The sequence below is a fragment of the Bos mutus genome, chromosome 6, assembly GCF_027580195.1.
Source record: "Bos mutus isolate GX-2022 chromosome 6, NWIPB_WYAK_1.1, whole genome shotgun sequence".
NCBI lineage: Eukaryota > Metazoa > Chordata > Mammalia > Artiodactyla > Bovidae > Bos > Bos mutus.
In genome coordinates this window covers 647376-675134 of record NC_091622.1, presented here as the reverse complement: position 1 = coordinate 675134, position 27759 = coordinate 647376, and the positions used below count along the sequence as shown (strand labels likewise).

The 27759-nt window shown below is 38.4% G+C and overlaps 1 protein-coding gene across 14 annotated transcripts in view; it reads left to right on the top strand.

The window, feature by feature from the left end:
• Window positions 1–20372, top strand: part of PRDM5 (PR/SET domain 5) — a 255315-nt gene extending 234943 nt beyond the window's left edge. For 3 of the 14 annotated variants that reach the window (XM_070371913.1, XM_070371918.1, XM_070371910.1), the window contains one exon: window positions 14185–20371. In XM_070371913.1, the coding sequence (XP_070228014.1) occupies window positions 14185–14349 (165 nt within the window). In that variant the 3' untranslated portion in view covers window positions 14350–20371. Of the gene's footprint in view, window positions 1–14184 lie in introns of all 14 variants that reach the window. The other 11 variants (XM_070371911.1, XM_070371915.1, XM_070371914.1 and 8 more) reach the window with 7 other exon arrangements.
• Window positions 20373–27759: the final 7387 nt, after the last annotated feature.

The following is a 27759-nucleotide window of genomic DNA, read 5'->3' as shown; positions in this document are numbered from 1 at the left end:
TTGAGTTGTTATTCCAAGGTGTAAATGCATGATGACTAAGACAGGTTTCATGTGTCTGGCCAAGTCTTTTGACAGGTTAATTATAGTTAACCAGAGATTTAACTGGTTATAGATATTTTTATTTATTTTGTTAAAGCCAAACAATGAATTTCTAAAACAAGTATGCTGCTGCTGCTAAGTCGCTTCAGTCATGTCCAACTCTGTGCGACCCCATAGATGGCAGCCCACCAGGCTCCCCCGTCCCTGGGATTCTCCAGGCAAGAACACTGGAGTGGGTTGCCATTTCCTTCTCCAATGCATGAAAGTAAAAAGTGAAAGAGAAGTCGCTCAGTCGTGTCCGACTCTTCGAGACCCCATGGACTGCAGCCTACCAGGCTCCTCCGTCCATGGGATTTTCCAGGCAAGAGTACTGGAGTGGGGTGCCATTGCCTTCTCCGAAAATAAGTATAAACTGCTTTAAAAAGTGCCACTGCTGATTGTTTAGATTTTCTGCTTATGACATTTGAAGTGAAATGAAATTATCAACATAGTTGTTCACATTATTAATGAGAGGACAGAAATACTACCCTTGTCTGTAAAATGAATTGGATCATTGATTAATTTAGAGAAAAATGGTTTATCGATGAAGAGCGTCACCATTTTCTTCTGTAAGATTGACAGTAGACAGAAAGTTGACACTGTCGTTAGGGAAAACACTTACTTCTAACACAAAAATAGCGAAAACAGAGAATTGCTGTAGTTTAGTGTAAAAAGCAGAGAAGGCAATAGCACCCCACTCCAGCACTCTTGCCTGGAAAATCCCATGGACGGAGGAGCCTGGTGGGCTGCAGTCCATGGGGCCACTAGGAGTAGGACACGACTGAGCGACTTCACTTTCCCTTTTCACTTTCACACATTGGAGAAGGAAATGGCAACCCACTCCAGTGTTCTTGCCTGGAGAATCCCAGGGACGGGGGAGCCTGGTGGGCTGCCATCTATGGGGTCGCACAGAGTCAGACACAACTGAAGCAACTTAGCAGCAGCAGCAGCAGTGTAAAAAGAAACTTTGAAATTGTGATGTGTGATGTTGCCCAGTTAACAGTTATCTTTCAATGTCAAGGGAAACTGAAGGACTCGTCCCCTTGGCATACTTTGCAGAGTAAAGGGTGGGGTAAGCAGTCTGTATGAATAGAAATCACAGACATACGCTGCTTTCCTTGTCTTTCCATGAAACTATGGTGGTAAGGTTAAGGTAGCAGTGTACTACCAGGGGACTGCTCACAAAAAATACATTTATCAACAGTGAACTTGTGTTAAGGAGAGAACTATTGGTAGAAAACGAAATGCACACATGGGGAGCTCTATCCTGAACAGGGGGTACAGTCAGTTTAACAATTTAATGGATTGAGCATTCAATCCATTGGTGCTTTCACTGGAATCATTTTCATAAAAACAAAACTTATTTGGATCATTTAGTTACACAACTACACAAGTGATACAAGAAATGAAGTATTAACTGTATAATGACATCTTTCTACCATCACACTGCATGACTTTTATTTATGCTGAATATCTTCTTCATAGACTACTTCCTTAGTCTACTATTTACTGGACCATGGTGTTATTAAAAAAAAAAAATTATCCTACAAGCATGATGTTTTCCATCTACTTCTATCCCATTTACTTCTATCAGATGTTCATCTCTCTGGGCCTTATCTGCAGTCCAGACTGGTTTACTGAGGAAAGATGCAAGTTTAATGCCTCCAAAACTTCCCTGAAATTCAGCCTGCTCAGGGAACTGGCGGGCTGTTCAGTCTTGTCCTCTTAACCTACTTAGTCCACATAGAAGTCATCCTTTCTCACCCCACTGCCAGCCAGCTCCTTCCTAAGTATTAATAGTTCTCAAATCCATTGCCTCCTCTGTTTCGGTTCCCAATAGCAATGCATAGCCTAGACCCCCACCTCACTATTTCTTATTGCATCCAACCTTCAATGTATGTGTTCTCCACCACCACCAAGATGATTTTTTTTAAATCAAAATGAAATTCACATAAAATTAACTATTTTAAAGTGCACCATTTAGTGGCACTTAGTACTTTGACAGTAATGTGCAGCCATCCCCTTCGTTCGAAAACATTTTACCATTTCCAAATAAAGTTCCCTACAATTCCCTCACTCTCCCCAGACCCTGGCAAGCCCCAGTCTGCTCTTCTCTATATATCTACCTATATTTTGTATTTTTACTATAAGTGAATCATATAATATGTGACCTTTTATGACTGACTTCTCTCACTGAGCACAATGTTCTCAAGGATAATCTACATTGTAGCTTATTTAGTATATTACCTTGTATGGCTGAATGATATTCCATTGTATGTATATGTCACAATTTGTTTACCTGTGTCAGCTGATGAATGTTTGGGTTGTTTTTACTTTCTGGCTGTTGTGCATACTGCAGAAACAAAGGCGTTTATACATGTTTTAAGTACCTGTTTTCAGTGATTTTGGTCATGTACCGAGAAGTGGAATTTCTGTGTGCATATGGTGATTCTGGGTTTGAGTTTCCGAGGAACTGCCATACTGCTTTTCACAGTGGTTGCACCATTTTATATTCCCACCAGGAATACATTCTTGTCAACGCTTAATATTTTCTCTTTTATAAAATTATATTCATCTTAGTAGATGTGAACTGGTGTATCATTGTGGTGATTTACATTTCCCAAGGGATTAATGATGTTGAATATCCTTTCAGCAAATGTGTGTACTTGTTTTTTTGTTTATGTTCTTTGGAGAAATGTCTGTTCAAGTCCTTTGCCCATTTTAAAATTATGTTGCTTGTCTCTTTGTTGTTGAGTGTGAGAAACTAGATATTAGACCCTTATCAGATATGATTGCAAATATTTTATTTCATTTTATTAAATATATGTCCTCTTTTCACTTTCTTTGTTCTTTGATACGTAAAACTTTTCAGTTTTGATGTTTAATTTATCCATTTTTTCTCTTTGTCACTATGCATTTTTGGTCCTATTTGAGAATATACTGCCAAACTCAAGGTCATAAAGATTTACCTTTATGTTTTTATCTAAGAGTTTTCTAATTTTACCTCTAAGGTTTAGATAATATAAATCCATATCAAGTTAACTTTGTGTGTATGGTGTGCGGTAGAGGTCCATTGTTTTCCATTTTTTCAGTCTTTTACTATTGAATATGATCTTAATTATGCACTTAAAAAATAACTTCCCTTTATTATGTTGAAGAAGTTCTAGTTTCCTGAATATTTTTATCAAAACAGGATTTTGAATCTTGTCGAATGCTCTTCTGAATCACTTGACATCATTTTCTTTCGTTTTGTCCTGTTAATGTGGTATATTACATTGTTTGATTTTTTTTTCCTTTTTTTTTTATGTTGAACTACCATTACAGTCCTGAGATAAACACTGCTTTGCCGTGGCTTTGTGTGTGTGCGTGCTCAGTCATGTCTTACTCTTTGTGACCCCACTAGGCTCCTCTGTCCATGGAATTTTCCACACCAGAATACTGCTGTGGGTTGCCATATCCTCCTCCAGGGGATCTTCGCAACCCAGGGATTGAACCTGTGTCTCCTGCATTGGCAGGCAGATTCTTTACCACTGAGCTGCCTGGGAAGCCCCTTGTCATGGCTCATAACCCTCTTACTATGATTTTGGATTCAGCTTGTTAGGGTTTTTTTGTTTGTTTGTTTCATCTTGTTTTCTGATTGTTCATTTGAAGATTTTTTCATATATTCTCATAGTTTTCTTTCATTGTAATATCTTTGGTAATGATATCAAGGTCATGCTGACCTCACAGAGTGAGTAGCAAGTGTTCCTCCTCTTCTATTTTTTGTAAGAGTGTAAGAGAATTGGTGTTCATTTTTCTTTAAATGCTTGGTAGAATACATCAGTGAAACTACTGGGTTCTAGACTTTTCTTTGTTGAGAGGATTTTTGATTTGGTCTTTTTACTTGTTACAGGTATCCTGAATTTTTCTATTTCTTGTTGAGTCAGTTTTAGTATTTGTGTATTTCTAGGAATTTGTCCATGCTGACTAGGTTATCTAGTTTGTTGGCATGCAGTTCAGAGTGTTCTTTTATAATCAATGGGCTTTCCTGGTGGCTCAGATGGTAAAGAATCTGTCTGCAATGCAAGAGACCAGGGTTCAGTCCCTCAGTCAGGAAGGTCCCTGGGAGAAGGGAACGGCTACCCACTCCAATATTCTTGCCTGAAGAATTCCACGGACAGAGGAGCCTGACGAGCCAGGAATTAGACACGACTGAGCAACTAACACACACTTGTAATCAATCCCTTTCTTTCTTTGGGTTTGGTATTAATATCACAGTGTGACTTCCTCAATATAAACTCAATCTTGCTTCTCTGTGATGACTTCTCACAACCTGTAAGGTAAAATCCACCTTCCTACTTGACTGAAAAATTACTCTGGTCTTTGTCAATTCTTACTATTTTGTATCTTAATAATTCCTTATCTGTCAGTACTCTGCGGTTTCTTTGCGGTGACTCTTACAGTTTCCTGAAGCAGCAGTATTGCTTCATATCTCTGTCTCTTGTTGCAGGTAGCTTGCATACACCGTTCCTTATGCCTAGAATATCCTTTTCTGCTTCTGGTCCCACTGCCAAGTATATGTCTATATATGCATATTTCTGCTATATACGTGTGTGTATGTATATATACATGCATATGTACATGTGTATGACATTTGAGTGGCACTGAGTAAAACTGTAAAGAAGAAACTGATGTGCATCTATCTCAGTTCTGGAGATAGCACAGTTGTGCTTCAATACGCCACTGCACTCATCAAACTACCCTAACCCCTTAGGCCCAGTCATTCCATGCAGTGCAGCTCCCCCACATGCGATACCTATTAAAATGTAAATGTCTTTATGACTACACATATGGTACCTGACTTCCAAATTCTTCTTTCTCCTGCCTCGATCTCTCTTTTGGACTCTAGGCAAATACTGTGAATTGCCTATACAGCATGTCTCCTCTCTCTGAACATGTTTCCTTCAACTGTCCAACTCTCTCTGAGAATTCCATCTCGAAATAGCCCAAACCAAAGGTCTGAGCCTCATGTCTCACAGCTTTTTTCCCCTGAGCTATAACCAGTAGCATCATCTAGTTGAGATTCTATAGCAAGAAAGGCACAGTGATCCACAGTTTGTATGTATTCTCTGTGATTCCACTATAGTCCAGAAATGCTGTGTCCAACTCTTTGCAACCCCATGGGAATGTAGCTCGCCAGGTTCCTGTGTCCATGGGATTTCCCAGGCAAGAATACTGGAGTATGTTGCCATGAGCTCCTCCAGGGGATCTTTTCAACCCAGGGATCGAACCCACGTCTCTTATGTCTGCTGCATTGGCAGGTGGGTTCTTATCACTAGTGCCACCTGGGAAGCTCCTTTTCTAGGAAGCAGTTGAAGCTCCCAGGGATTGAGTGGCTTGCCTGTCATTCACTGCTCATAACTGGCCAAGTCAGGATTCCAGGGATCAGATCCAGGCAGCTGCCTCTCAGCCCAGTGGTTCCCGACCCTCTGTGCTTCTCAAACCTGTCACCCTCTCTAAATTTCCACTGCCACCATCACTTTCTCACTCCCTGCATCCAGGGCAGTAGCAAATCTGATTGACTCTGTAAATAAATTAAGAGTGAACAGTCCTCACACTTCGCCAGCTACCAGCCTAGTTTCCTGTAATAGTGCAATAGCTGTTTTTATTTTTTAGTAGGAGCATAATTGGTTTACGTTGTATATTTTCTGCTGTACAACAACGTGAATCAGCTGTAAGTATACATATATCCCCTCCCTCTCACCACACCCATCCCACCCCTCTAGGTCATCACAGAGCAGGGTAGGGGACGAATTGAAGCTGAGCACTGACACGTACATATACACTACCATGTGTAAAGCAGCCAGCTGGTGGGAACCTGCTGCACAGCACAGTGAGCTCAGCTCAGGACAGCGGCTTCTTAATTGGTCTCTCTGCTTCTGTCTTTGCTCCTGACCGAGTGTCCTCAACTGGCCACCCACAGGGATCTTTCCAGTACCTGAGTCAGGTTTCATATATGCATGTAGATTGTGTATGCATTATATGAGCCTCGTTTGCTCAGACTCACTTTAGAGTGAAAGCCACGGTCTTGCCGGAGTCTGGATTACTGCATGATGAGCACCCCATGCTGCTGCCCCAGCCTCTCTGCCCTCAGCACCACCTCCACTCGCTCCGCTGCATGGCGTCCTTGCCGTTCTTGCAGATGCACTGAGTGCGCCCTGTGAACCGGTCTTGACACCTGCTGTTTCCGCAGCCCGGCGCGCCCTCCTCGGGTATCTCCATGGCCTGTCCCTGCACTGCTTTCCTTTCTCGGCTCAGGCCTCTGTCTCTCTCACTCCCATTACTCTCTTAACTCTCACCCCATAGTCGTCTTCTCCTTCACTGTACTCAGGTTCCCCTGAAATAGTACACGTTTTTAAAATCATTTATCATCTGTTATAAGATCCTCGACAACAGTGTTTCTCTTCTTTGTTTACTGCAGTATTTCCAGCCCTAGAACAATGCCTAGCATGTAAGAAGCCTTCAGAGAGTATTTTCAAGGAAAGAACAAATGAATTCATGACCACTCTCTTAGTGTCCAAATCATTTCTAACTTGGGGAGGAATAATACTTGCTCTCCGTGACCCCAGTTGTGTACCCTGTAGCTTGCTGACTAAATTATACCTTAGCGTCTGTCTCTTCTTCAGTTCCCACCACTCGCATCCTTCCAGTCTTCTGATTGCCAAAGTCTCTGGGGTTCAGCTCCAGCCTTCTGACTTCCTTCTCTCAGGTTACGCCTCTGGCAGCCTCACAGCCTCAGCCTGAGGGAATGGTTTTCACTTCCCCACCTGAGCCTTGCTCCCTGCTCCTCTGTACCTGTGTGTGTCTTCTTCCCTCTCCCTGCAATGTCGCTCCCCACCTTAGGGCACTGTAACCCCTGCGCATCTGGGTAGAATTCAGCGTGCCCTCCTCTGTGTCTTTCTTGACATTTAGTTCATGGCATTGCAAGCATTTCTCCTTGGCACCCTGGACTCCACAAGGGCAGGACAGAGTGGTCTTTGTCACTGTGCTCCTTACTGAAGTAGTAGACACTTACCTCTGTGTGGTAAGTACTTGGTAACTGAAAATGTCTGTATAGAATTCTAACACTGTATCCAAGGACTTTCTGTTAAACATGTTGTTTCACTTTTAGGACAAAATCAGTTTACCTTCAGCCTAGAGAAAGAATAAAATTTTTTCCCCATTTTTGGGCCTATGAATTAATACTAAGGTGGCATAGGTTGAAGGGTTGTATCGCAGGTGGAAAGACAGAGAAGGAGGCATCCCTGTTGGAAGTCCTTTCTGCTCTCCCATATTTTTAAAAGACTATAATCATCCTTATGTCTGACTGATTTATACAGAGCATCAGTTTGAAGCCTCTTCATGACTGCATTTAAGTTCATGAAAACGTAACTTTTAACATGTAGGTAGCAACTTAGCAGCAGCAGCAGTCAGTTTCACAGCCATGACATCACTGCTCTGCTGACATTTAATCTTCTGTCCTGGCCCTCGTTCAACAACCTGTCGGATCGTTCCCATCCCGTGTCCTGTTGGAGCTTCCAGGACCCTTAATTCTGAGCCATCATCAATGACTCAGCATCCTGCTCAGCTTCCTTTCTTTTCCTCCAGCTCACTGACGCCGTAACTCTCCCGTGGTGACTGTATCGGTGGACTTCCTCTTTGTATCCTTCACAGCACACTGGTGAGATGAGCTGTCTGAGGATCTTTTTTTTTTTTCTCAAAGAGATTTTCATTTCTGAAAAAAATGGAGTCAGCCAGGCAAATGGAAGAAAGTACAGGGGGCTCACATATCTCTGTTTGAAGTGAGAGCCTTTAATAATAGCTGGCCTGTGGGAGGTGGTATAGACGCTGAACCCAGATTGTCTGGATTTAAATCCTAGAAACCACTTCCTAGTTCTGTGACCTTGGGCAGCCTGCTTGAAAGTGTGGAAGTGTGTGTCAGTTTCCTTCTGTAAATTGGGGATAATAGTACTGGTATCTATCTAAAAGGGTTTGAGAACTGAACAAGCTGATGTTTAGAAATTGCTAAGGGTGGTTCCTGGCACACGGTGAAAGCAGCTGTTAGTGCTTAAACCTAGTCCCTGTGCCAGATACTGAAGTAAAACAGTGAACAAGGTGCCGTGTCCTCTGCTCTCATGGAAATCACATTCTTGTGGAGTATAGCCTTAAATCAACCTGAATAAATGTCTGATTGCATTTTATGATAAAGACTGGGCAAGGGGGAAAGGAGGGTGCTATGAAGGAGTAGTTAGGGAAGAATTCTCTGAGTAACCTAAAAGATGGAATCAGCCATGGGGGAAAGAGCATTCTAGGCTCAGGGAACAGAACAGAGCCTGATAGTGGAAAAAGGAAGGGGTGTTCGGGGAAGTAAGAAAGCAGGTGGAGCTAGAGCTCGGTGAGAGAGAGAGGGACCAGTACAGTTGGAGAGCAGACTGGGAGCCTTTTAGCCACAGCAAGGAATTTGTTTTGAATCTAATTTCAACAGGGAGCCATTGAAGAATTTGGTATCTGTTGTTCCTTTGGACATCAGGTTTAGAGTAAGGAGCCAGGGGGAGAGAAAATAGGAAACATTTTAATTCTTTCTTATTTATGATCCCAATTGTTCATTTAGACTTATAAAACAGTTTAGAGTTTCCTTTACTTGAAAATAATCTCTAAAGATACCTTTTTTGGTTTTTCCAGAATTATTCCATAGCCTTTAAGTTATTTATATTGCTCATAGGGATTGTATCAATCATCTGTCTAACTTCCTCCTCCTTTCTTTTAATAAATATCAGTGGAGTGACTACTCTTGCCCTCCTGTTCTTTAGACTAGTAAGGAGAGACATTAGAAAGCACACAATTAATTGATTACACTTGAGGTAAGTGTTACCAAGAAACTGTAAAGGCTACCATGAGAGCGTTTGGTGGAAGACTTCTACTGGCAGGCAGACCCTGAGGAACATGTGGGAGGCAGCTAGAAAAGAGGAGTGAGAAAGTCCTGAGGTCGGAAGATGTGGTGTCATCACCAGCCCACACTAAAGCTGAGCGGTTGGGCTAGAGTTTAGTGAGTTTCCATCAAAGTAAGGAGGGATCCAGGGAACAATTTGTAGGTAGCAATATGATATTTGTCCTTTTGAAATTCCTCCAGCCGCTGGGTGGAGCTAGGACAGTAGGGGATAAGGGTGCATGCAGAAGGATCCAGGTTGTGTTTATAACCTGGGTACTTTTGACAGTGTGAAATTGTCCACAAGTCACAGGGAATTTTGCCTCTCTGCCCCTATACAATATGCAGGCAGTAACCCCCATTCTTGAGGACAGTTACACAATCCCCCCTAATTCCGAACACTTTCCTGAGAGGAGGGAAAATTGTACCACTGTTTGAGAACCACTGACATTGGCTGTTGTAATAATCTACACTTTGGTTTCCAGAGTGAGGCACTGCATATCCCAGGAGGCTAGGAGGCATCCCTGGGGAAGCAGGAAGGAAACATGACAGCTTTAATCCCTGCCCATCATATATGATAAAAGTGGGGACAGAATTAAGCTTTGGATCACTGAACAGAGGGCTTGGTGCCCTGGTCCCCAGGTAGTCTCAGGTGATATGCACACTCCGAGGTAAGAGCAGCAGTTCCACAGTGACGCAGGCTGTCACTTGTTCGTTTCTGTGCATTGTCAGCTTTGTGATTTATGTGTGCCCATGAAGTAGAGATGTGGATTCTGTTATCTGTTTTAAAATAGAGTACAGAAGAGTCCTATACAGAAACCACAGATTGAAAATGATATTAATAATATAAGCACAGAGTAACAAAAAGAAAACAGCAGAGTTAAAATGACTAGTTAGCAGTAAATTTAGATTAAAAAATGACACCATCATATCTAGAAAAAAGTAAACCAAAAATTGAAATTATCCAGAAGAGACACTTATTTGTCTACACTTTTGTTAAAGATGACTTTGAGTCTAAATATACTATATCATATCTTAGATTTTGCCTAATGAAAGTATGAAGTCATAATTATTAGCACAAAACTTTGCTTCATCTTTTTCACATGCTTTTAAAAGTTTGTCTTTAATAGTATAACTTACAGCTTAGTACACTTGGTATATTTTATTGACAAGTACAGATAAGTGGTGCCTGCTGAAATCTTTTCTTTTGGCTGGAGAAGCACTGGTCTCGGCAGATAATAGTTTGTGCTCAGGCTGTGGCAGCAGAGATGGAGACAATTACATGTCTTCCAGAAACGTGTATGGGGAAGAGGTGGTGGTGACTCAGTGAGGTGGGAACCAGAGAGAAACAGATCGAGGCTGAGCCAGATCTCCAGCAGATGTCAGACAGGTGGCACTTTTTTTTTAAGAGAATTAGATTTGGGAGACAGTCTTTTTTTTAAATTACAGTTGATAAGTTACAGGTATACAATACAGTGATTCACAATTTTAAAGGTTATATTTCATTTACAGTTATTATATTTGCTGTACTTTCTGTGTTGTATATCTTGTAGCTTAATATATACCTAGTAGTTTGTACCTGTTAATCCCCTGCCCCTGGATTGCCCCAGCCTCCTCCTCACTCTCCACTGGTAACCACTAGTGTGTCCTCTCTCTCTGTGAGTCTGCTGCTTTTTGTTAGAGTCACTAGTTTGTTGTACTTTTTAGATTCCAGTTCTGTGTAAGACAGTAAATTTGAAGTGTCTTATTCAACAAGCATTTAAATCCTCCACTGTACAGATCAGGAGAGAAGACTGAGTCAGAGATAGGTATTGGCAAGTGAGCTCCATACAAACAGTCACAAAAAGCATGACTATGATGAAGATAACCAGGGGAGAAAACAGTTAGTGAATGGAGACGTGGACTAAGGAACAGACACTGTGATGAGGGGGAAATGGCCAGAAACACAGAAGGAAAGCAAGGAGAATCGGTCCTTACAGAAACTAAATGAAAGGCAGAAGGAAAGGGCCAGGCGTGCCGTGCGATGCTGGAACTTCATGCCAAATGAGGTTTCAGGAGTCCCTACTGCCATGCGGAGGTTGTTGGTGATGCACGGAAGTAGTTTAGAGAGTTGAAAAGGACTTACTAAGGCAGAATTCTGGTGGGAGTGGGCTTGAGGCACGGATGGAACATGAGGATGTGCACCCTTCAATCAACCAAGTGTACTTTTTCCATTCCAAAGTAGTATTTGGTTTCTAATTATAAAAGTTTCCTTTTCTGTTTCAGAAAAATTAGGAAATACGGAAGGGAATAAAGATAGAAATAAAATGATCAAATTTCTCAACTGATATCAACTAATATTAATGTCAGTCTCTTGATATTTTCCTCCAGTACTTATTTATATATAGTTATGATCTTTATTTCAGTATTATAAATTAAATTGTACATTACTATTATTCTGTTTTCTTGCCTTTACATTTTCTCTTGCCTTTAAGTATTTTTTGAAGTATGATTTTTTTTAACCAGCTGAGAAGTATTTCTTCATCTGGCTATATAAAATATGAATATACTCTTAAACTTTGGGCAAGTAAGTCATTTGTAATACTCTACTTCTGTGAATAATTCCATGATGAACATCTTATTTGTACATCTTGAACTAAGAGCTCTTCATACAGATAGCACTCCTGGTTCTTTTAAGGCTTGTGAAAATACTAATAATCTCTGTCCAAGATGTTTTGGGGTAAGGGCTTCTCAGTACCATTACACTCCCATCAGCATCATTTTCTGTAATTGTGCATATTCTATTCCCTGTTTTAAAATCATGTTTGGGCATATGTCTGTGTGTTAGTTAATCGGTGCATTTCTTGAAAATCCCGTGAGTTTGTGTTTTCCTTTTTACCCTAATTTCAGTCTTAAAGGGTACTCAGTATTTTATATCACTTATCATAACTTAAGTATTATATCATCTGTCCTTGTATTTTATGCACTTTCATATTCGTGAGTTTTTCCTTTTTATCCCCTGATTTTTACTACATGAAACTACCCAGCTTTGTTTCTTAGAAACTGTTTAAAGGTATGTACTCTGTTTTAAATTATGGCTGTAAAACTTTTTTCACAATAAGACGTGTCATTTCCTAAGCTTGATTGGAAGCATTTTGTCTTTGTTCTGGAAAATGATTCTATTTGCCTTAAAATCATCTGTATATTACACGGAACTGCTACTCTTGATAGTAGCTGTGTTCCCTCTATCACACATGGTGACCGCTGTGGTTTCTTCTTTCCAACCTGCTGATGATTCTTCTTGACAGAGAAGATGAAAGAGAAGAAAACAGGCACTAACGTTTATTGAGTGTCTGCAATATAGCATCTATTTGCATAGGTTACCTCATTTAACCTTAATTCTGGGAGGTAATGTTCATTGTGATCATTTTATAGCTGACAGAACTGAAGTTAAAAGGCATAACTTGTTCATCAAAACTTCCTTAGTAAGTGTTAGAATCAGATTAAAACTCTGTGAGTTAATTCAACGAATACTTAGTGCTTAGTCTGTAGGCACTGTCTGCCCCTTAAGATACATGAGTGAATAGAACATACGCAGATCCTCTGCCTTCGTGGGCCTGAGGTCAGGATGCCAGGGTAGTTGTAGGTTTAGTGAGGGGCTTTCTTCCTGATTGTGTCCTCACACGGCCTTCCTTGGTGTGTGCAGGCAGAGAGACAGAGAAGAGAATCTGTATCTCTTACTGATTTTGTGAGGGTGTGAATCCCATCACAGGACTCCATCCTCGTGAGCTCATCTGCACCTCAGGATCGCCCAGTTCCTGCACCTCCATAATCATCACCTTGAGGATTAGGGCTTTAACTTGGGAGTTTTGAGGGGACACAAGCATTCAACCCACAGCAGACTCTAAAACTTTCTTCCTTTAGATTATCCTAGGCTGCTACTTCTGTATAATGCAAAATACATTGTTGGATTACTCTCTCTCCTTACCACATCGGGGGCTTGCCCTTCTGAATTTCTTGTTGCTATCAACATAAAATCCCCCTTCTCCCATAAAGAGAGAGGTGAATATTTTTATTTGCTTTTGTATTTTCACAAGCTTCACCTCATTCAGAATCTCAGCTTTCATTCCAGTATTTTACAGGCCTTTACCTCTCCCATTGTATTCATTGTATTTTTCATGGAATTTTCACATTATTTAAGTGTGCCTTATTTTACAGTGCGTGTGCTTTTGAAGAATTCAAGTAAGTGGAATTTCTGTGAATAGCACCAAACTTTTAGTGAAAACTTGGTGCTATAAAAGATTTCCATTTCATTTTTACTTTTGTATAATTATGGCTTACATCTTCTGGGATAATTTAATATTTTCAATTATTCAGCTGTTTAATGTCTATTGAGCTAGTGACAATGTGGCAGAGATGACATGAAGCAAACATATTAAGTGAAGTATTTTTACTGGAATACTGAGTATGTCAGGATGGTTAAAGCAGTGTTAATCTTTTACTTCACAGATGGGTCCAAATTAATCACTAGTGAGACACATCTTGTGCTTCTTATGCCAAGTTCTAGATAGATGCCCTCTAGACCATAAGACATTTTGTTTAATAAGAGGTTTAATATGAAATCATTAATACACTCCATTATGAAAAGAAAAATACTGTTTCCAGGGAGTTGTTTCTCTAGAGATGTTTAAATATAGTAGGTGGGGGAAGGAGGCATGTTGGTACACAGAAGACACATAATAAATGCAAACACCTCTTGGAGCTGTAATTGTCTTTACTTCTGACCTTGCATGTTAAATTCCATTTATTTCAAGAGCACTTTCTTGTTGTTATGCCTGTCAGCACATATTGATAATAGGAGTTTGCATAATGTATATTGTGTAAGAGTGATTATTGTTGCTCAGTCGCTAAGTCATGTCCGACTAAGCCTAACCCTCTGGGCTCCTCTGTCTCTGGGATTTCCCAGGCAAGAGTACTGGAGTGGGTTGCCATTTCCTTCTCCAGGGGATCTTCTCAACTCAGGCATCAAACCCAGGTCTCCTGCTTGACAAGCAAATTCTTTACCTGGTAAAGAGATGCTTTACCGGGTGGATTCTTACACCGCTACCTGTGTAAGTGATGAATTTGTGTATTTTCAGATTTTTTTTAATATAATATGACTGGTATCTTTGGGTCTTTTCTAGGTTTGTGACTTGGCTTTTAGCCTGAAGAAAATGCTGATCCGACACAAGATGACTCATAATCCCAATCGTCCGCTGGCAGAATGCCAGTTTTGCCATAAGAAGTTTACAAGGAATGACTACCTCAAAGTGCACATGGACAATATCCATGGGGAGGCTGACAGCTAATGGCAGCTGCAAAGGAATTAAGCCATTCAGAAAGGCTCCGTATAGGAAACCCAGGTTTCTCTCACCTGATAAGCGTAGCAGAAGTAGCCAAACCTCACTCACTGGTCTCACAGTTCTTATTTGCCTACCTTTAGAGTCTGTACATACATATGCAAAAAAAGACAAAAAACACTACTTTTATTAAGAAATAGTAAAAATGGAAAAAAATAACTTTATAACCTTCCAAAATACTACTTTTGTTATGTCATATAAAAATGGAAAAGGAGCCATGTCATCTTCTTCTTGGCCAATCTCTCTGTAGTGAGGTTTATTAACATACTCTTTGTCAGGCTTTTTAATTTTATTTTTATCCTTATGTGTGTGTGTGTGTACGTGCTGGTTATCACAATTGGTTATTACTAATTTAACCAGAAAGGAATTAAGATTTCCAAGATATCATTACAGATAAGGATGAGAGGCAAGAGTTTCCCAAGTCTCAAGTGCAGTAACAGTATAAAACTCGCTGTTTTGTGAAACAGGCCAAAAGTTGATGGTCCTTCATAGCTCCTTACAACAGATGAGTTTAAAAAGGTGTTTAAGAACTAAAACATCTACTGAAATTTTCCTTATTTTAGACAATCCTCAGGAAACATTTCCTCATCATTCAGTTGCCAGCATTCACGGCTAGAATACTTATATCAACACAGAAGTGGCCATAACACTTAAATTTGTCCAGGTGATTCTCCTGAGTTTCTACTAGCTACCTTTAGAAATTAACAACAGATGACTAACCGTGGAAACCAAATGGGCTCTCAGTATCTGCTGACTGACGGAGCAGCAGGACGGCAGGTGCATCAGGGTGCTGACCTGGCCCTTCACCCTCTTGTTGCATCGGGGAGCACAGGGCCTGTCCGTGCAGATGCAGCAGTCCTCAAAGCATCTACATCCTGTTTCTCAAGAGACATTTTCCAGAATCTTGGCAGTAGGTGATTCTGAAACACTTTTGAATCACTCTCAATCCTTTAGAATTAGGAATCCAGAATAAAAAACACAACCCTGGCAGTTGTTATGACGAAATGATCGCCAATGTTTAAGGGAAATTGAAGCAAGAAGCATAATTTCTTCCTTTAGGTTATATTTCGGTTCAGTACTTGAAAACAACGTACAATGAACAGCTTGTCTTGGGAGAAGATATGATAAAATGTAATAATGTTGTTAAAGTAGCGTAGAAAAATCCCAACCAGCAAAAACTTAAAATGAATCCCAATTCAAGAACTTTTCTATTTGGAGCCCATTCAAAAGAGAGAAAGTATAATTTTAAGGAAGTTATTTAATTCTAATCATTTGTGGAGAAAGGTTATCTGAAGACAAAATTCTCTGAAATCAGGAATCTTGTTTTAGAATTATATTTATGCTCAGTTCCAGTTCTAAAAAGAAGCAACGATTCATTATAGATATTTAAACTCTGTGAAAAATACTAAATTTGAAATTCACCAGAGATAATTTTTAAAAATATAAATCCCTGGATTATAATTTAGAAGATGTCTGAGTATGGCTATATGAAGCATTGGTTCTGAAATTATAGACTATATTTTATACAAATAGATTTTGGTCTTGTTTCTTGCTATGTCATTTGTTTCAGTCGTATATTTTTAGATCTAAAGTGTTTTCATTTTAACATAACAGTGTGCTTAATCTCATTTGAATATAAAAGGACAGCTGTAAAATTTAGTAGATGGTATTATTTAAACATGTTCTGCTCATTCCTTTGGGTGCTGCCTTCTCTGTATGGGATGCTTCATAGCCCAATTGTGTGAAACTTGAAGCCAGACCAACTGTGTATCATCTCGATGACTCACAATTTACAGGGCTGCTGAGGAAGTTACCCTGGAAAGCATGTTATCAACATGCTGTGGAGAGGACTGATGACGATTGAAGTGCTGGATGTGATCTGGCCCAAGGTTTGCAGTCAAAAAAGACTTCAGAAAATGACGTGCAGAGACCTGCTGGTACACCATCCTTTATTTTCAAAGCACTGAAACCAAAACAGACCCTTAAAAGATCATTTCCGTGCTATCACCTTTTATCTGAAAGACGATTATTTATAAAACATTTCAGATATCTTATTAGAGTTTGTGTCTTAGAACTTTAAAATCACTTAGCAATAACAAAGAGATAAGAATTCATTTCGTTTGATTGAGAAATTAAGAACAGAAATAAGACAGTCATAGAGGAAAAGATCAGGCATGCTGGAGTGCAGGTACTCACTTTAAAGAATCTTCCTCTTAAGCTGCAGAAGGTTACGGCTCCCATACGTTTGTGGGAAGAGGTCAAACTCTTACCCTGAGGTCCAGACTGATGGTCAAAAGTATTTAGTAATACGGGTAGGTTCAGATATACTTTTATAGTTACTATCTTTGTATAGTAACATTTAACATATTTGTATATCTAGAATTTTTTTTCTTGTTTTACAATCACTGGCTTCTGTTTTCTTTTTTTTCCTTGCCTTTTTTATTGGGGGTTGCTGTTGGTGATACAAAACAGTTTGTTAATCATATTTGCAGCATAAAAGTATTCATTGGTGATTCATTTTGGGAGTTACACAAAATAGTTAAAATACTACTTTTCAGAAACATTTTTATGTTTTTTTGTGTGTGTGTATATGCAGAGGATCACTCTTATGCTTATATTGTACATGCAAATACATTACTTTGTTCAAAACTCTTCAGACTTGTTGCAGCCAAGCAGGATATGAATCACAGAAACTCTTATAATGGTAGTTTGTGCATTCAGTTTTATGGGCTGCTACTCTCTCAAAGCTGGAAGGGAGGAAAAGAGGCTAGGTACTGGAAATACTAACTTTTTCCTTCACAAGCTTAAATGTTACTTGTGAAAACTTGTCTTGGGGTTGTAAATATATGGAGATGGACAGGTAGGAGGAAATGTGCCTATTTAAAACCCTAAAATTTTGTCATTAATAATAAGGTTTACTTGCCTGTACATATATAAATGCAGTATTTGTGAATACAGTAGAACTTTAGTACCATTTTTATTTTATTATAAATCTGTAATCTATATAATCACTACCACAGCTGGAATCAGCATTGTATTTTACGATAGGACAGTTCTACAGTAAAATCAAAATGAACATTTAAAGTTGTTTTTGATGAAAGAAGAAAATATAATTGTCATTACTCCCCGACTCCTGTTTTGCAGTTTTATTTCTAAGCATTTCTAGATCTGGAAAATCTCTATAGTTAAGCCAAGTTGGTTTCAGGGCCACAGAGAGAACACCATCTTTAACTCTCATCTCACTTTTGGTCAAACGTAAACACCATGTGAAAAGAAACATTACTAATAATGAAAAAAACTTGATTTATAATATTATCTCTGAGCATAAATATCCTGATATTCACAAATATAATTTAAAGATGATTAAAGTTACGTCTAATATTTTGCACATTCCTTCTTTTAAAAGTGGTGTTTTATTATTATGGTGGTGTTTCAATCTTGTGAGGTTTCCCTGGTACAAAAAAATTATCATCATCATACTTACGATTCTCCAAGTAGTTGGCTTAGAAATGATACATTCATTTACCTTTGATGTGTCAGAAGTCATTTAATTAGCTGAGGCTCTAGTTCTTTGGAACGTCCGTAGTGTTAACTACTTTGGGCTCAATATTGTTATCACTGCTGGTAGTTAATTTGTTATATGACAGGAAAAAAATTAACACCGGAGCCTTCAGTCTGGGCCATGTTAGAATAGTCTAGATTTCCTAGACCCATGGACTGGCACAGAATGCAAAGAGGATCTTATACCAGAATGGTGCTGCTAATCCTGTGTCCAAGTTCGCATTCTCTCTTTAAAGAATGCGTAATACAGTACTGGAAAACAGCATATATAAAAATGTTTATATTTATTTCACAGCAGGCTTCCTAAACATTTGATATAGTTTTCTAACCCTGCAAGCATTTAAGCAAGTAGAGTAAGTTTTTATGCCACCTTGGCATGTGAGTCAGCAGGAGAAAATTAAGATTTTAGGTACTACTCATATGCTGAACATTGAGAAAGGAGATAAGACCAATGAAACTTGATGATCTAAATTAGTGTGAAGGAGTTAATATTAGAATATCACAGTTCCTAGCAAGTCACTATAGACTTACTAGGAATTACTTACTTAATAATGCATTTGCCTTTGTAAAATCATATAAAAATGAAAGGAATTCCAGCTTGTAGTGGATACCTCATTTTAAAATTTTGTCTTCTTGGAGAAAAATAACGGTCTTTTCCTTAAAGTAAAGTTCACCTGACATCTTTTATATTATGTTTGACTGGCCTACCTTTTCCTCCCATTCTTCTACTAGAGACTATTCCTTAAGTGTAAGTACATTTTGGATGTGTTTCTAATAAAGGACCTATGGTAAGATTTCACATATTTTATCCTGTCTGAAAATATTGTGCGTCTGTGATCATGAATCTGTCCTGCCTTTCCCAGTCTTACCTAGCCTTCATATGACACAGAGGGCTTTTATTAGACTCTGTACTTAGGGAGAAATTTATTCTTTACACCTAACGTACGAAATTCATCATCACCAATATGTACAGCTGATTAAAGCCTGACATTGTAGACATAATTCAAGACCCTCCTTTGTATGGTTCTCGCTGACCCATGGCAGCTGGTGATGCACAACTTGAAACGAAAGAGATTGCTTAAAAATATTCCTGGGACTTTGATACCATGGACGTAAGTATAACTGCTGAAATCTGAAAGAATACACCACCATTATTGGGATTTAGTTGTTGGAACAGTATGTCCTTTGTTCGTTCTTTAATATTTGATAATGCAACTCATAAAAAGGGAAGTGCATTGACCTCCAACTTGATATTTGTGTTTCCTTGCTATAGTATTAGCATCTGGAGAGCTGAAACTGTATTTGATGAACAAAAGAAGGTCTGAAATTAACTTTTGTGAAATCACACTGTATAGTTCCTATGCTAAGTAGGAACATAAAAATATGGGAAACAAAATCACATTGAATTGATTCTAAAACCTATTTAAATTGGAAAAATGAGTCTTTTATGGAATATTGCCTTTAGTCATTAGAAATTCTGAAAAATTAAATTTGGGGAAAATTAACTGATCACTTACTTTTGACTGCCTAAGTCTAGTTTTACTGTTCAAATGTAGGGAAATCTGCTGTTACTTTCTGGTACTCACTTACCTATATAACTGCTTACAGCTCACCTTCTACCTAGCAAATACACCGCTTACTCAAGAAGGTAACATACAGTAAAGCAGCGTCGAGTGCACACCATTCGGCATCGCTTCAGCCTCTCCGACTCCTCGCATGTGGAATCCACTCCTTGTGCTCTTTCAGCTGCTGCGTGACTTCACGTTGTCTCCAGTTCCGCCTTCCGCTTGGTTCTGAGAGTGACAAGTTGGTGGTGTTCCCAGACTCAAATTATGATATTTAGGATATTAAGTTGTATCCTTTCTGCTCTGGCTATAAAATATGAAATTGGGGCAGACGAATTTAGTTGATTAGGGTATTATTAGACTAAGTATTTGAGTTGAGCCAACTGGCTTTATACTGAGCAAAGCTATTGCTCAGTGTTCTGAGTTACGGATCTCACCCCTAAAAAGCCAAGGGCATGTGGCTTGTTTCAACTTCAGATCCTGAGAGACAGAGAAAGTCATGAGGAATAAAAGAGGAATTCTGCAGGTATGTGCTACAGACTGGAGTGTAACAACGCCCTTCTAAAAATGGGTAGGTTGGAATTAAAATCTCAGGTAAGGGTACTACAACTGAAGAACTAAGATGGCTTTCCTAAGGCTTACACGTGATGGAGCTGAGATTAAACCTCCGTCTCTCAACTTCTCTTTCTTTCTCCACGTACTGGACATCACTCACATCACGCTTAGACAATACCATTCTGAGTCTGAGTTTATGCATATCTAGAGAAGAATGCCGTCTTCTAAGTGTCTGTCACAGTAAGTACTCCTTTAAAGGAAGGGTTTATAATGTATGTACATACATACGATGGTGCATATTGATAGTCAGCAAGTTAATTAATCAGAAAAATAAGGAAATTATATTTTGGGAAGGGGGACCAAAGTCACTGAATTTGAGATAAGCATTATGTATAGTTAATAATCAGAGACAAATCTATTAAAGCTTATTTAAATATTAATATCATATTTCTACATTTCTTGTGTATATCACATTCTTTATAAATAATGTTTTTGACTAGTTTCCTGGATGGTCTGTTGCAAATGCATACATATCTTGTGGGAATTTAAATACACATACAAGATTGAGCAGTACATAACCAAATTTCATGTTTTAATCAGACAATAAGATAATTATTATAGCCACAAAATATCCTGTGCACTCTGCTTTGAGTGAGGAAGTACTTTAACAAAGGTGTAGTGTAAGAAATCACTGAGAATTTAGTTACAAAATATATTTTACCTGAAATTCAAAGCTATGTAAATCCACAATTTTCTCATACTTTAAAGAGGAAAGGGAAAGTGGATAAAGATAGAAAGCATTAAATCTATTTTAGACATGGAAAAAAAAAATCCAGAGGTGAAAACAGCTATTTTCCCACTTGAAAGGGAATGATGGGCATAAGAAAAAGGGTAGAAGGATCATAAGTTTGGCAAGATGATAAACTGTAACATCATTTATCAGCTAAATTATGTTCATTTCCTTAGCAGTAAAATGGATTTAATAGTATCTACTGGTTGGTTCTATTATGAGAAATAAGTCAGAAAAAATTCATTTATTTATGCAAAGGATGCCTGGGACATTAACTAGAGTTCAAATTAATCCTACCCCAGTATTCCTCCAAGTTAATGCCTTGTCATCCTATATGCCTTCAGAAAATTCTAAAATCCCCAACAGTCCATCTCCTACTTTGAAGCAAACTTGTCACAAGGCAAGTCAGACAAGTTTTAAATTGTGTATCACTGATGTAATTATGCTTCTATCACTAATTATGGTGATAGAAGCATTTCATTTAGGAATGTTTTGAAAATTCTTAAGTATTATGTCAATTTAGCATACATACTTCTAGAAATGACCTGTTCTTTTAACCCAAGCATAAAAATAAAATTTTTAATTCCTGGATTATTAGGTGTTTTTTGTTTTGCTTAAACTACATTTAATCTTCTTTTAACGCACAATCAATGATTTTGGGTTTGTAATTGAACTACCTACCTCTCCACTAATGAAATAATAGCACCAAAGTGTTCAAAGGGGAACAACTCTATTATATTGTTCATATATTAAATGCCATGAGTGACAGCAAAATGGAGCTCTGCTATAATATCAAGTAGCAAAAACTGGGTGATTCCATATAAATTTTAGGATTATTTGTTCTAGTTCTGTAAAAAATATTACGGGTAACTTGATAAGGAACGTTAAATCTGTAATTGCTTTGGGTAGTATGGCCATATTAACAATATTCTACCAATTCCAAGAGCATGGGATATCTTACATTTTGTTGAATCATCTTCAGTTTCCTTTACTAATGTTTTATACTTCTCAGCGTTTAAGTCTTTCACATCCTTAGTCAGGCTTATTTCTGACTCTTCTGCATTCTGGGATGTAATGTCCTGAAAATATCAATTAAGTTTAATTGTTCTGTTGTATTATTTAGGGTCTCTGTTGCCTTGTTACTTTGCTGTCTAGAAGACCTGTCCATTGATGTGACTGTGGTGTCAGAGTCTCTACTGTTACAGTATTCTGTAAATTTCTCGCTTTATGTATTTGGGTTCTCCAGTATTAGAGGCACCTGTGTTGATGAATGTAAACTCCTCTTGTATTGATCCTTTCATCATTTATAGTCTCCTCTAAATTTCTCTATGTCCTTTGTTTTGAAGTCTGCTTATCTGATTCCAAGAATTGCAGTCCCCGCTTTCTTGTCATTTTTGTTTGCATGCAATATCTTTTTCTGTCCCTCCTGTCACTTTCAATCTGTATGTCTCCCTTGCACTAAAGTGGGTCTCTTGTAGACTGTTTTTTTAATCAAATTGCCCCCCCTTTTTTTTTAGTTTATGTTGGAGTATAGCCGATTAACCGTGTTGTATTAGGTATATAGCAAAGTAATTCAGTTATACATATACATGTATCTATTTCAAATTATTTTCCTAGTTAGCTTATTAAAGAGTATTGAGCAGAGTTTCATGTGCTGTACAGTAGGTGCTTGTTGGTTATCTGTTTTAAATACAGCGGTGTGTACATGTTAGTCCAAACTCACTATCTGTCTCTCCCTCTCACCCTTCCTCCCGGGTTAGTATAAGTTCATCCTCTTTGTGAATCTGTTTCTGTTTTGTAAATAAGTTCCATTTGTATCATGTTTTAAGATCTGCATATAAACAATATCATATGATATTTGTCTGTCTAACCTACTTCACTTGGTAGAATGTCCAGGTCCATCCATGTTGCTGCAGATGGGGTTATTTCATTCATTTTTACAACTGTAGATTTTGGCCATCTGACTGGTGTGTAGTTTTGATATGCATTTCTCTATTATTAGTGGGGTTGAGCATCTCCTCATATGGCACATCTCTCTGATTGAAGCACAATCTACTTGGAGAGGGTATGGAGAAAAAGAACCCTCCTACATTGTTGGTGGGAGTGTAAATTGGTAGAGCCACTATGGAGAACAGTATGGAGGTTCCTTAAAAAACTAAAGATAGAGCTGCCATATCACCCAGAAATCCCACTACTGGGAAAATACCCTGAGAAAACCATAATTCAGAGACACATGCACCTCCAGCAGTGCTATTTTCAATAACCAGGACACGGAAACAACCTAAATGTCCATCAACAGATGAATGGATAAAGAAAAGGTGGTACATTTATACAATGAAATATTACTCAGCCTTAAAAAAGAATAAAAAATGCCATTTGCAACATGGATGAACCTAGACATTATCATACTAACTAGAAGTAAGACAGAGAAAGCAAATTTCTTATGATGTCACTTACACATGAAATCTAAAAATGTTGATCAACTGGGAAACTGTCTGGTGGTCTGGACTTCCACTTTTACTGCCGAGGGCCTGAGTTCAATCCCTCATTGAATCCCTAAGATCCTGCAAGTTGTATGGTTTGTGCCAAAAAAAAAATGATACAAATTAACTTATTTACAAAACAGAAATAGTGGTAGACCTTGAAACTTCTGGTTGCCAAAGGGGGAAGGTTATGGGTAAGGATAAGTTAGGAGTTTGGTATTAACATATCCACACTAATATATATAAAATAAATAATCAACAAGGGCCTACTGTATAATACAGGTAACTCAGTGACCTGCGGTAGTCTATATGGGAGAAGAACCTGAGAGAGAATATAACTAAATCACATTGCTATACACCTGAAGCTAACATAAAATTGTGGATCAACTCTATTCTAATACAAAATAAAAATTAAGACAAAATAATAACAGGCAGAGATAACCAAGTGTCAGAAATGAACTCTACCCCTAGCCAATCCAGCATCCATCTGTGGTCACATGGTTGAGCCCACACAAGTCTAGTAGTAGAACTACCTCAGACTAACCACAAAACTGTCAGAGGTAATAAACAGCAGTTACTTTTAAAAGATACGCTGTTTCGGGTGGTATGTTACACAGCCGTAGGTAACCAATAATGTGCCCTTGACAATGTTGAGAAGAACCAAAATTATAAAGTTAAGAACAAACGTAGTGTGGTTTTTCCAGAATTTTTATCCACAGGTGAGTGTTTAAGACTTTGTTTTATTTAAAATTTACAAAAGTGGCTCTACAGCTGGACTGTACCCTAGAGGTTTGTCCTCTAGCTCTGTGTGTGTGCATGCAATGCAAAGTTTTCTACATAAATGTCATAAGAGAGTTTTAAGTAAGTACAACCATTTTCTTAGGTTCTTATCCCTGGAAAATTGTAATATTCTCAAAATTAATTTCACTAAACAGTATTTCAGAGAACCAAAGGTTTGAAAGTATATTTTAAAACAACTTATGAGACCCAGCCTAAAGTGGTTGGCTCAGAATTTTAATGTCCTTCCCATGTGCTCTATGACTATAGATTTTGCAGGCAGCTTGTGAGAATTTTGGTAAGGAGAATTTACCTTGCAGGGTTTAGAAGAGGAAGCCATTAACTGTTCTCACCAAGAGAATTTCAAATGCTAAAGTCAAAATTTTTACTTAATTTAGCAATTAATTAGTAAAGAGGAAGGTCTTCAGGGAGTCACTGACTACTAATATTTAGGTTCCATAGAGAACATAACACGGAGTTCTAGAGCACCTAGCGCTGTGGAGTGCCCCTTACCTTGAGCCGAGCTGCTACACCTGCCTCTAGCCCCATATGCAGAGGACAGCCTTCAGCACAGACTTGTCCAAGATTTCCTGCTGACCTGTCAGCCTGAATACACACAAATTCCGGATTTCTGTGATACTCCACTTGATAAGTTTGTATAGTTTCTAAGCAATAACTAGTTTAAACAATAACTAGTGACTGATCTAAAAGGTACTAGCATACTGATTGCAGTTTGGGGGGTCACCTGCACTTTGATGAAGTCAGGAAATCCCCAATGATCTGCTGGCCCTGGAGGTTTGGCCTGTTGGGGAGCTGTAGTGTTCTTGCTGCAGTTGTGTTCCATCTGAACATGGCATGTAACTCTGAAATGGATCAAACTCAGTGCTTATTCTTCTCTTTGTCTACTTACCTTTATATGCGAAAGACCAGGCTGTGACCAAACTGGAAGTTAAGCTAGTTCTGTTTACTTAGGTCTCACATAGTAATTCCTCAGGTGTAACTTAAATTCTATATTTAGATATAAGTGCAGATAAGTATATTATTGATCATATGGCTATGCAGTGTTAACAATGGAAGAAAGACATGGCAGAGAATTCTAAAATATAATGATTCAAAAAGATCTTCATATTTTGCAATGTAAATTTCTATCTTCAGATTCAGTTGGATACAGCAAAATTAACTTCAGTGGGGAATGAAAGTGCAGATGCCCAGATGTTAAGGTTCAGGGGTGGATAGCAGAGCTAAGGGAGAAAGGCTTGTTTGGAGGTTATGTTGACAATGACCTTCCTCAGAGAGGGAAAATAAATTGGTATGAGAAAATGAGTTAGGGAAAGGTGAAGTACAGTGAATTACTCCCTGCGTCCCTCAAAAAGTTTGTCCTGTTAACCCAGGGGTGGTGATCTTGCATTCTGAGGTTATGGTTTATTTTCCAGGAGTAAGTAAGTAACAGAACTCCTTGCTTTGCATGTTATGTAATTTGGACTCTGTTACATTATTTCGGGGTGCCCTTGTAACAACTCCCAATACTTAGCAAACTTTTTTAAAAATATTTTTGCTTCCTTGTACATTCTTACTACATATTTTTTGACTTCAGAAGAATGACTTATTTAGAACTGTTTCAGAGCCAGTGATATGTGCTTTAAATAATTATTATGTTATCCTAAATCATATTTTGAATTCAAATAAATTTCTATGCTGATAAAAAATTTTTTTTTTGATCTTACTAAAATGACACAGGAACAGGAGTTCAGATTCAACAGCTATCATATCAGGCTTCGTATGTAGTCCTTTGCATGTGGCCTTCTCTAGCCTGGGTCATGTCGGAAACCACAGTCTCTGGGACCTGCTCCATCCTACGAACCTGCCCACAGGGAGACTACAGTGTCTGTTCAGAACACTCAGCTCTCAAGCATTGTAGATACAGCAGTTGCTGCAACTGACACCTGATAAAAGATGATTTATTTTGGTTCCTGGACCCTCAGAGCCTCGTGTCATGCATTTTTAGACAATGCCCCTGATGCAAGGCTTCCAAACAACTAAATACCGTATTTTCATCCCTGTAATGCCCTGAACCTTTTTGTTCCTAATATAGTCCATATTGTTCCTCAGTGGTCACCTGTAGGCCCTGCCACCCACTGCCCTTATGCTTCTCCGTGTCTTCTGATACTGCCTGTTTCAGCATACTCTCCTATAGCTTCCAATTTTTTTATAAGTGTATATGCTCACCTTCCAGCTCCACTGATACATGTCTCGTATATATGATGGGGGCTTTTTCTCTTCTGTCTCACAAACCTCTAGAGTCAATAATTGAGTAGGTGCCATGGGATGCAAGGTTGGCCTAACATTCGAATCTCAAGGAAGTTCACAATATTAACAAAGTAAAAAAAGTGATGTCATCTCAGCAGACAGAAAAAACACATTTGACAAGACGATACCTGATAACATTCTTGGCAAATTAGAAACAGAAGGAGATTTTTTCAACCTGAGATAGATATAAGCAAAAATCAATAGCTAGCTTCATACTTAATGGTAAATAAATACTTTCTCCCCTGAGGTTAGCAAGAAAATAGAATGTCTAAAGACTTCGAGTCAACATTGTATTGAAAGTTCTAGTCACTATTATTCTTGGACAACATGGTCATTAACACAGAAAATCTGATAGACTCTACAAAAAAACAACTCACAAATGCTCTGAGTAAGGTTGTAGGATACAAGATCATTATACAAAAATCAATTCTATTTCCATACATTGAATAACGAGAAACTGAAAATCATTTAAAACAGTATCAAAAATATAAAGTACTTTGGGACAATTCTAATAAAAGATGTACAAGATCAGAAAACTATAAATCATTGCTAGAGCAATCTTAAATATCCAAATCATGAAGAAATATGCTTTGTTCATGGGCTGAAAGACTCAATGTTGCTAAAATGACAATTCTTCCTAGATAGATTTATAGCTTCAACACAATCTAGACCAAAATTTGAGTGTTTTTTTAAAGAAATCAATACGGTGATTCTGAAATTCATATAGGAATGCAAATGATAAAAATAGTTGAAATAATCTTTAGAAAGTTAAAAACATGGAAACCTTATCCTACGTAGTTTTAAGCTATATTAGTTAACAATTGAGTTTGACACAAGTATTAAATAGATGAACAGAAGAAACAGAAGTCCACATATTCAGGAACAATTGCTTTCCAATGAAGTTGCAAAGGAAATTCAGTGGAGAGAGGGTTGTCTTTTCACCAAATAGTGCTAGAACAATTAGATACCCAGGTAGACTCATGTGAGCAGGAGCATAGATGCAGACCAAGCCAGATATGCTGTGCTGATGATGGAAAGGCCATGAACAGCACTGCCGTCTCCAATCTGATTTTGAGAAATGGTGAGCAACTCCTGGAAAACTTAAGAACAAAACAAAGCAAGCCACCATATTTTGTATGGTAGCTATGTTCCCAGAAAATTCAGTACATATTAAAACTATGCAAGATGATTTATATTTACATATAAGAAGAAATTAGGCTCGGAAAATTAGAACAGTGGCTGGTCCATACTGTATGTTCAGTAGTTACTGAATGAACTAACAGGCTGCTTTCTACACCCTTTCCATTTTTAATTTGAAACT